The 11,102-nt window shown below is 39.9% G+C and overlaps 1 protein-coding gene across 1 annotated transcript in view; it reads right to left on the bottom strand.

Annotated features, from left to right (window-relative positions):
* Nucleotides 1-32: 32 nt before the first annotated feature.
* The window catches only part of cbwd (COBW domain containing), a 16,132-nt gene continuing 5,062 nt past the window's right edge, over nt 33-11,102 (bottom strand). The window contains exons 6-16 of the mRNA XM_008284057.1: nt 10,394-10,453; nt 9,587-9,624; nt 8,433-8,479; nt 7,097-7,183; nt 6,962-7,006; nt 6,266-6,322; nt 3,105-3,156; nt 1,467-1,535; nt 1,300-1,365; nt 1,047-1,173; nt 33-619 (exon numbers count right to left, since the gene is read on the bottom strand). Coding sequence (XP_008282279.1) covers nt 546-619; nt 1,047-1,173; nt 1,300-1,365; nt 1,467-1,535; nt 3,105-3,156; nt 6,266-6,322; nt 6,962-7,006; nt 7,097-7,183; nt 8,433-8,479; nt 9,587-9,624; nt 10,394-10,453 — 722 coding nt within the window. The 3' untranslated portion in view covers nt 33-545. The remainder of the gene's footprint in view (nt 620-1,046; nt 1,174-1,299; nt 1,366-1,466; nt 1,536-3,104; nt 3,157-6,265; nt 6,323-6,961; nt 7,007-7,096; nt 7,184-8,432; nt 8,480-9,586; nt 9,625-10,393; nt 10,454-11,102) is intronic.

Here is an 11,102-nt window from a genome sequence, read left to right as displayed (position 1 = left end):
AAAAAAAAGTTTAGGCATTGAAGAAAAGTATATTATATTCAGAAGAAAACTTTATTTTGAATAATTTAAAAATAAAGGGTGTTAAAAGTTAGAAACATAAGCAGGGATACTTCAAGTAGAATCAACACTCGATACAGTTTGTGCGTCACGGAGGCGCCAACCTTTAAATATTGCAGATTTCATAAAGCAGAGTTTCTAAAAATGCATTCTATTGACTGAAGTCCTGGGCCTTTGTGGCATCTTTGTATGTGCAAACATTATTAGTTATTTAGGGGGTCACGTTTGGTAACTTTCCAGGTCAGAAGCACATCAAACATTCTTAATTACTGTAGCTTTTAAAGCAGATTGTGATGGATCATCACAATATACAGCCACTATGTTGACCAGTACGGTTACCTTAGTCATCCTCGGACACGCCTCATCCTCAAGTAGAAAAGGAATGAATGTCTGAAAGATAATCTCAGATTTACGGATAGCCAGCGCCGCAATTCTAGCTCCACAATCAACAGGTTTTGATGTGAAGCAGGAGGTTTTAGTAGTTTTAGCTATTTTTTCTCTGTGCCCAGCATCACTTTAGAAATGAATTGTTCCTGCAGGATGTCTTTATCCAGGTTTCTACCTGCAAAACAGAGTGGAGACAAAGGAGCATTAGCACACTGTGGCTACATGCTCACTCATACAGACATAAACATGCAAGGTGTAGACAAATTTAACAGTTTTGCTTTTTGCAGTTCAGCCAAACTTGACTGAAAACTGTCTATATTTCCCAAATTACATACATTCCAGTAGAATTTCAAAGGACATTTGTAGGAAATTGTGAACCCATAAAGTAAAGCATTACCCCAAAAATGTTTGGAATTTATGCTAAAATCAGAAAACATGTTCCACTCAGTGACACAGACACTAAAAAAGCGTAAACATGAAAGTGCTAATAGAAGATTCATTTATTGCACCGCATTGCATCGGCTGCCTTCAAAGCGGTTTTCTAGAACTGCGTAAATACAAAGAGGTGAAACAAGTGTGTGTGTGTGTGTGTGTGTCGTCACCTATAAAGACCAGCCGGTTGATCCGCGGGTTCTCCTCCCAAAGCTGTGGAGTCTCATTCAGCTCGTACAGCTCGTGGACCCCCTGCAGCATCGTTTGGTGGGCTTTACCTGCAAATGATACTATGCCCTGAAAACACACAAGTGACACATTAACCAAGACTGAATGAGGCATTTGGAACTGATTAATGTAGATAATAAAGCTGACGTTATTGATGGCTGCTGCCACCGGGGCGTCTATTGTGCTGCGCTGTACCTTTAACCGGATAACAGTCATGGGTTGCCCTTCTTTGTTACAGTACATCTTTTCCCAAAGGAGATCCTGAGACAGTGGAAAATGGGTGTTTACTTTTCAAAGGACTTTGTTGTATTAGAGCTAATTAGTAATGGCACCAGGGATCCGAGTGATAGAGTGTTTTTTACCTGGATGAAGGCGTTCAGAGCCTCCTCAGACAGATCTCCAGCCGCTTCAAACGTCACGGTTAAAATACTCTGAGGATGACAAAATAAAAATAACAAAACATGTGTGGATATGTACAGGAAAATTATGGTATTTGCCACTAACTGAAACACACACTTTGAAATACAACACTGTGAAGTAAGGACTGAAGAAAGCATATATAGTGTTTGGATGCTGTGGTGAAATTAGTACTCACTTAAATAAAAGCAAAACCAGAAGGAGAAAATACTCCATCATGACATAAAATCCCACATTACATATCGTTCTTTTGTATAATTTCAAAGTGAAGTGTACTGACTAACTCTAGAAGTCACACACGTGTAGAAAAAAGTGCCAGATTTCCCTATAAAATGTGGTTCAGTACAGTATAGCATGCAATAAATAATTTATCAGCATGTCTTTAAGTGTACTGCTTTATAAGTGGATTTACTGCTGCTTCTATGTTTTGGAGATCTGGTGACATTTATTCAAAATACGTTTTCACACATATTTTCAATTTACCGAAACTGGCAAAGTCATAATGAATGCTAAACAAAAGAAGCGTTATTTTTACGCCCCAGCTGATGACTTTGTCGACGAACGCGTCGAAACCCACGACTCCACGTGGCACCTGAAACCCAGCAGCGCCGTCCCTCTTTATCTGCCTACATCCCCTCACTGCTTGGCTCGCTCTCTCTCACATACAGTCCCTCCTCTCCATACTTCCTTACAGCATTAAAAAAAAGGGCACTTTGCAGATATTTGGGGGGGTTTTGTGTTGAAGTGTTAAGGTTACACACTTCCTTGTCATTTGGTATAACAACAGAAAAACAGCATTCTCATTTACATGAAAAGAGCAACGTAGGGGAGGGGGTTCAGGGGACATTTGAGCTTCATGCGGGAAAGGGAACCTGGGAGAAAACAGACAACAATGCCGTTATTTACCCACACAAATAACCCCTCGCCTCTCTTCATCCTGTGATAAAAGTTCATGGATGTAAAGCACAACTCAAAACAATATGAGGCCTAATTGCTGCAAGGAGTCATTTGGAGTCCGATGAAAACACCCACAGAGACGGCGTCATTTAATTCAGCGACATCTTAACTAAAAAGACGTCACAAATGCCCAGATATCAGGGGCAAGACTGCGTTTTCCTCCTGCAGTGCTACGGTGTGAGTTTCACCTGCTAAGAGGTGGCAAAATACGGTCTGATTGGTAGATTTTACGGCAGCTAGACTCAGTTTAAACTGTAAAGCTATAACATGTAGCCAAGACTAAAGCCGGTCTAGCCAACACCCAGTCACCATAAGTCGAAGGGGGTTCAATGTCTAAGTTCTGTATGACCCACATCGAGTCTATTTGTATTGTAAGAAGAAAACATCAAAAGCTTCAAGTTGACCTCAACACAAAAAGCAAGGCAGGGAGGGAGTTTTCACTCCAGCGTCACAGCCTGGGGGAATGCAAGGCCCAGCTCTAGCCTGAGGAGAATGCATCCCCCTTTATCCTGGAGGAAATGATGTGTTGAAATAAATTAGCAAACAAAACAACAAAAACTCTTCGGCGGTGCACAAAGAGTAAGAACGAGGAATAAATACAACAGTTCAGAGTGCATAAATAATACCTTGTCAAGATGTGGTCGTGTAGATTTCACAAGTTGGAGCTTCTCTGCAAGACTTTCAGAGGAGAGAGATTTATTAAATACAATGACATGCTTTTAATTTCACAAAAGACTCATTTTCATTTAAAAAAAGAAAGAAAAAAAGATCAAAACATGACCATCATCTTTACTAGACTCAGTAAACCTGGATAATTTTTAAAATATCTCAGTAAAACTCAAAATTTGTGTTTGTTCAAAAGTACCTGTCAATACATCAGGACTTCTTGCAAATAATGTCATGTTTGGCTGACTGTCTTATGAGTTTTGGATCTGCATTTACAGTTTGTGTCAGTCAAAGGTACCAACAGCATCATTTGGTGCTCTATTTCCTGACAGCTCACATCCTGGGATATTTAAGAATCTAAAGTGTTAGTTTCATTAACTTATTGTCTGTAATGGTAATAGTTATCCTTGTGTTTTTTTTTTTTTATTATCTTGGATTGGATTTACGGCAGCGGTTCCAAACCTGGGGGCTGGGACACCCACAAAGGACCAAGATAAATCAAAAGAGTCACAAGATCGTTAACGGTTCAGCAGAAAGAAGCGCTTCTGCCTCACAACGATATGGGAATTGCTGTTAAACAAGAATTTCCTCTAACCTCTCTTTTTCTTGCAAATTGCTAAACGATTTTACTTTTTCCAAGACTGTAAAACCCGAAAGTAGGAAGGGGGGAAAAAAAACACATTGTTTTTGATTGAGCTGGTCACAATTGATAGATAAAAACAACCACTGGTGACAGTTTACAAGTCGACACTGCTTTGCTTTAAGGGCTTGCAAGTCAAAAATGTTGGAAAACCAATTCAGGTATTCTGGAGGGCAATATGTACAAACATTAGTGTTGCAATAAGACAACAAGTGTCAGTAGATCCACTGCTATGTTTGCTTGGAGGTGTCCCCAACTTTCTTAAACAACATGAGGAGGTGATTCAATCACTATTAATGTTGGCAAGGAAAGCTATTATGGTGAAGTGGGTAGGAGATGACCCTCCTTCTGTTCTTACATGGAAATCTCTCAAAAATTGGGACATTACATCAATGGCAGATTTCACATTTTTTGGCAGAAATGGAAGAGACCACTGGAACATCTTGGAGTTAAATACAGTTTGGAACTGAACTAACTGGACACATGTTTGTAGCGTAACATAACAGAAATTTGACTTGTGTGTGTGTTTCACTAGGTGGATTTTCATACTGTTTGAGTGCTGCGCTTCTCCTTTTTCATGAATGGACCAACTTTGTTAACTTGTTGATTTGTGTTTGTTCTTTTTGAAAATAAATTTAAAAAAGAAAAACAAAACAAAACAAAACAAAAAACATTCAGGTGAAGCTTCTCAGTGAATCCAAATGTTGATTTAGCATCTTCAGTGCGAATAGTTGATGTTCTGTCACTGTCCAGTTCCAGCTACTCTGCTGTTTCATTTGTCTTGTTATCATGATTGATTAAATAAACACATGTTAAATTTTTTTTTTTAAATGTTGGAAAACACGGTTCTAAGCTGCCATTTACATCACATCCCAATAATACTTGAAATTATATAGATTATTTTGACTGTGTAATTGTGATTTTGTGGTCACTATTTTACGATGTTTCCTCTTGGTTATCACTGCCCATCAGGAAAAAGAGACGATTATTGTCATCATCATAAGGGAGATTTTCCTGGATGAAATAAAGTTAGCCAAGCAACAAATACACTTAAGCTTTTAAACGCTTTTATCTGCGTCTTTCTTCTTTTCTGAAGAAGAAAAGCGGCCTATCATCTCATCTCACACGGTAACACACTGTATGCTGTGTCAATGCTTAATGACAACTCTCAAAGGGCTTAGGAAGATTTTAGAAATGGCAATTAAATCCCAAAGAACACCCACCACCACTTCCAAACAAACTACAGCGCCTTTCCCCCCTCTCCTCCCACTTCTCTGTGACCTCACAAGGAGGCTAAATGTTGTGTCCAGCTGCTTGAGCCCTGCGTGCTGTTAGTACCACACAGGCAGAGCGGCGGGGGGCCGCTTCAAACAGCCAGCATGGGACTGAGGGGAGGAGGGGACGGGACTCTCAAAGGCAAGGGGGGAAAGGAGCTATCTGTTGGGACAAGGGGAACTCCTCGGGAGCCAGTGGACACACACAGCTCTAATCCTCTGCAGCTGGCCCAGAGACACTGACTCGGGGCATGTAAGGGAGCTTTAACACGGCGGCCGCTTCATTCAAATGAAGGGATGAACACCGACTCTATTCATGAGAATGACATTCTGCGGGGGGACACAAAATGATGACGGTCATGTGGTGTAACAGGGGGACGCTCAATAAAGGAGTTTGTTAATTAGAGAGAAACACGGTCGGCGACGGTATTAACGACTGCTGGGTGCAGAGCTCAACAACAGGTTGGCAACAAAGGCCGTCACTGGAGACAAAATTGAGTTTTCAAATAAAACACGATGGTTAGTACACACTGTAGGAATGGAGCAGTGTTACCAGGGAACACACTGGTCCATGTCAAGTAAAAAGTAGTAATATGTAAGTAGGTAAGGAATTCCAGAGGCATGTTTGAATGAAATGATCTGATCAGTGCATGTTTTCTTGCTCCAAATTTAGGGCATTCATGTGAAAATGGTGAATTCAGGACATCGCTCATGGACTCATGTATTCAAAAGTTAAAATCAGGTGATATGATTTAAGCACTTTACATTTTTAAAAGATTATTTTTTTGCAATAAGATCCCAGGAAGCAGGAGGCATTTACTAACATGACTAAACTCCTTTATTTTGTTTACTATGTTGACTTCTTTATTCACTAAACTAGCTTTTAAAAACATTTATATAAAACCTTAAATCGCAAATTGTTCCCAGCGTCCAGCATTTGTAAGCTGTGTTACACCTGTACACTGATAACACTTGATTTTGAAGTCAGTTTCTTAGAACTTACATAATTCTATTACATACATTGAATGAATGAATGAATGAACCTGTACACTGATAACACTTGATTTGATTTTGAAGTCGATTTCCTATAACTTACATAAAGAATTTTAATACATACACTGATTGAATGAATGAATGAATGAATGAATGAATGAATGAATGAATGCATTTTGTTTACATGAAACTTAAACGGGTAAAACCAACTCACTTTGCTCCATCCTTGCTGTCAAAGGAATGCAGATCCAGCACCTCAGAGAGATCCACTCTGTGAACGAAGATCAAATTATTTTCCATGTTTTTTACGGTTTACTTTAAATTCAACCTCACCGTAGCGGACAGTAAAGTAAGCGAGAAATTCAGCAACTTTTTCCCACAAACTAACGTTAAAGGTAAACAAATGAAACGAACGAAAAGCTTTGGCAACGTTTTTTCGATTAACCCCTCGCTGCACAGCGTCTTTCATCTGCTCACCCTTTATCTCGGCCCTGTTGGAGGCTAAAGCGGAGCCAAAACACACCCAACCTTTGATACATGCTGCTTGCTTTAGCCAGATGCTACCTGGTTTCAATAAGACACAACATGCTAACACAGAAGGTGCACAAACACACACACACATATTTGGGCACAATCGCACATGTGCCACCGTGTCGGCCTGAAGGCCCGGGGGTCAAAGAGCAAAGGCTTGTGGGTAATTGGACACCACTGATGGTTTGATGTTTACTCAGGGCACAGCAGTTTGTATATGTGTGTGTGTGTCTCTAGAGCAATGCCACGCCTGAACATCTTTGATACGAAGATCTAAGCAGCAGTTAGGCTGAACACAGCATGGAACAGGGTCACAGAAAAACCTTATCTCACAAAATGATCCCTTATTTGTTTGGAGAGGGGGGAAAAATGGACTTACTTTGATCTCTGGGTTTCTAGAATCTTGACGAGACCATTTATCGACCTGATGTGAGAGAAACAAAAAAAAAATCAGCTTCATTTTTTAATATCCACTCCACAGATGACTGAGAAGTTTAGAACACAGGACGCTGACCTGACGGTGTCTCTGACTTGGTTTAGTTCCTCCTCATTAACCAGGTCTGTCTTGTTAATAATGGTGAGGTCAGCGACAGCAATCTGCCTGAAAAGACATTAAACACAACACTGTGCTCACATGGTAAACGAACACACTCTCAAACATTAAAACGACCCATCGAAAAAGACTAACAAGGATGATACCACCTTGTCAAATTGTTCACTCTAAATCCAACATAGAAAAGACGTTTCCAACAAGTCTTAATGGGTGGCAGTGGATGCCAAACTCAAATGGGAGCTGAGTATTGTTTAGTTTAGGGGTGAAAACACAAACAAAGACAAAGAATGCAAAGGGTCGTCCAACTGGTCTTTTCTCGTCTGTGTATTTGTTCAGCGCGGCAACGCCACCACACAGCTGCCGGAAGAGACGGACCGGCAGACGAACCGGCAGGAGTTACAGTTTACGGCAAGTTATGAGGTTTGGTGTGACGGATGTGTGAATACAGGGCAAAGCTCACCAATCAGCATATTGGTTTAATCTGTCAAAGAAATGATACATATACAGCGCCCTCCATAATTACTGGTTAAGATGTGTTCTTTAGCTTCTAGTAAATTCAGTTTTTTTCTAAATAATATAAGGCCACAAATTCAACCTTTAATTCAAGTGCATTCAAATCATTTAAAAAGTTAATCAAAACAGTATGTCTTTACAAATAAACTATGTTTCATGAAAAAAATGGTGTAATAGATGGATTTAACATTTGGTTAGTCAATTTAGGAGATGCGTCGGTTTGCGGTTTGTCAAACATTTCAACAGCTCACAATCAAACTCGGCTTTAAATCCAAAACTCGCTAAAATGTCATTCTCCAAACCATTTCCAACTCATCTGGAACAACAGCTGGAGTACGAGATCTCCATGGTTAAAAGAAAAAAGGACAATTCATGACAAAAATCTTCAAAAACCTTCTGCAAAGTCCCCACATCTCAATTATCTCTTTGCACTTGGGTTTTCAGGCTTTTCCTCCGGGTGGCTTTTCTGGTGAGCTTTCAAGGTGCGCTCACGGCCAAAGCTCTTCCCACAGGTTGGACAGGCGAAAAAAATCCCACATTAAAAAATAATTCTTTTACATCAAATCATGGGTGCCACGATTATTAGCACCCTTGATGTTAATACTTTGTACAACCCCCTTTTGCCAACAATTCATTTGAGTTGAGTTGAAGGTTACATTTGTCTACAATTTTCAGTGTGAGAGTGCAATAAAAACTGAATTTATTTTAAGGCTTTCGACACATCTTAACCAATAATTATGGAGGGCGTTGTATATAGGAAAAAAATGCATCAACTCAGACGTACCTGGCTGCTTCATTGACGAGCCCGTCTGCTTTTTCTTCTGCCAGTTGCTGCAAAAAGCCAGATGAGGGATATAACTTACACATGCAGCCACAAAAATCACAGAAAACATTCTACACATTTCCAACTTTAAGCTTGAAAAAATGAAAACGAGCAGAAAATGTGATGCGTAGACAGTATTAAGACGTGAACCCACAGGAGATCACTTTTCATTTTGTGCTCGTGTCCTGCGCTTGCACCGGGGGGACGCTGCATTTTCCAAAACACTTTAATGTGTAATAACAGACAGAGCAGGAGGCGTTAATCTGGATCGTGACCCCTGAGCGTCAATCTGACGTGAATCTGTCACTAGCCCGGGTCTCCACGGCTATATCTCTGAGGGGCTGAAGGACAAAAATGTATTAAATAAAACTTAATAGAATGACGGATTACGGCTTTTATTTAAAATCCTCTGCGCCGAGAGAACAAGGGCCCGTCAGAGGGCCGAGGGCAGAGAGATATGGATATATTTTTAGGCAGATAGATATTTGATGAGACAGATGAGAGGGGAGGCAGGTGAGTGGATGTGACACTCCCATTACAGTGGTCACGTCTCCGATATCAATTACTCCTTCACCATGAGTTATATCCCCTCTTCTTTCTGTCATGATTACCTTCATCTTGGCTCCCTGCACTCTCAGGACAGAGCAGCACCTAGGCCAGTGAAATGTGTCGCCTTCGTGACACCTTCAAATTAGAGCCCATTATCGAGGTGTCACTTGTCCTGTTCCTTTTAAAACAGCGCAGAGAGGGCAGGATGTGGGTCTGGCGCTGTTCACAGGCGGGTTACGGACAATCTCAACAGCTTATTTTGGATCAAAAGCCCCAAATTGTTTAGTTACAGAAACAAATAGGAGCTGGAGTTAATAGATATGATTATGGCTGCAAGTAAGCATTACTTTCGATTCATTATTTAACCACTTAGGCTGTTAAACCTCAATCCCAATTCCCCACAGTTCAAGGAGACAGCTTTAAAACAGCCTAAAACACAAAAGCGTTTAATTAAAAATCTCATTTAGGAACTTGAAAGCTGCTGTCAATAACTTTCTGTTAATCATCCAATCCATTAACTCATTATTCAAGAACAAGATATTGAAAGTATTGTTTTAATCACATACCTGTAGTCCATACTTGGCATCGATGACAGTGACGATGCCTGTGATGAACAAACACACCACATTTTATTTAGTATTAGTGGATCAAAGGCAGCACCAGCAATTTGTGGGACATTCTGTTCTGAACTGCAGTTGCCTTTTGGTGTTTGCTTTTGTCTGTCTGAGCCACTTTCTCAGAATTATTTGAAGAGCACTTTTGGTCTTCTGGCCTGTCACAACAGAGCGGACAGCTGAGTATTTAGTGTGAGGAGCATGACGCCGTTCATTCAAACACACACACGACTACAGCAGATAAATAAATAAGAAAGTACAGGATGCTACCGACAAACAAGACACACAAGTCAGACAAAATTTGGAATTTTGCTGCGATTTCAGCTCTTAACGGTTCAAATCCATCCATCATCTATACACCGCTTAATCCTCATAAGGGTCATAGGGGGCTGGAGTCTATCCCAGCTGACTCAGCTCGAAGGTAGGAGACACCCTGGACAGGTCGCCAGGTTAAAATCTTTTTTTTTCTTTTAAATTAAAGCCCTTTCAGAGTATCTTAAATCCAGGAACAAATGCTTTATTCCCGCGGGTTAAGTAACACGAAGATGGATAAAAGGTAAAAACACTGACTGTTATTTATAATGGCTCCGATGCTTCACTTTTAATTCATATTTGCATGGAAAGCTCCAGCTAGCTGGAATCTTTCACTTAATTCTTTATAAAGATTCAAAGCTTTCCAAAGTTAAACAAAAACTCCAACACAAGCAGCAGCAGCTCAACTGAACGTGACAAACTCAGACGTAACTACAAACGTCTTACCGTCCAAATAGATGTCACTGCCGAGCTCTGCATCAACCCAGAACATGGAGGCCACAGCTCCTGCCAGAGGAGTCGGAGTGTTAGATTGTATGTGACTAATAATTTTACTACAACTCAGAAGAACAAAAGAAAAAGTGTTACAGACAGTACATGGAGACATATTGGGTTTCATAATTCTAAAATACCTTTGTACATTGGCTAATTATTGTAATCACCTCTCTTTAAAAGAAATAGAGAAAGCTGACAATAAAAATGCAGATATCAAAATGCCTGATTTAAAAAACACAACGTAAAATCTATCAGCGGTCATCTGATAGTGTCCATAATGTTTTTTTTTAGAAATCATGTCTTCTCAAAAAACGTTATCAGAAATATTCTAGTAAAACCACGGTTTAATTCACAGCCTTTAAAATTGTTGAGACCAGTTTTGACAGTACTGTGTCTTCATCATGACAACATTAAATGCACTGCAGCTATCAGTCAATCCAACAGAGCAGCCATTGTTCATGTATGTTGCTTAGAATTCACATGTTCTCATGTCACAGTACCAATTGGTTTAAAATAATAATCTGATTAATATAATGGGCTGGAGATGATTTTTTTCAATTGCTCAAATAATCATTTGGTCTATAAAATGTCAGAAAATAATGAAAATGTCCATTACAATTTGCCAGGTCCAATACATCTCAACAGTACTTGTTTTCTCCAA

Source organism: Stegastes partitus, unplaced genomic scaffold, assembly GCF_000690725.1.
Source record: "Stegastes partitus isolate 25-593 unplaced genomic scaffold, Stegastes_partitus-1.0.2 Scaffold341, whole genome shotgun sequence".
Lineage (NCBI taxonomy): Eukaryota > Metazoa > Chordata > Actinopteri > Pomacentridae > Stegastes > Stegastes partitus.
The sequence above is the reverse complement of the archived record's forward strand: the minus strand, read 5'-3'. Positions and strand labels throughout refer to the sequence as shown.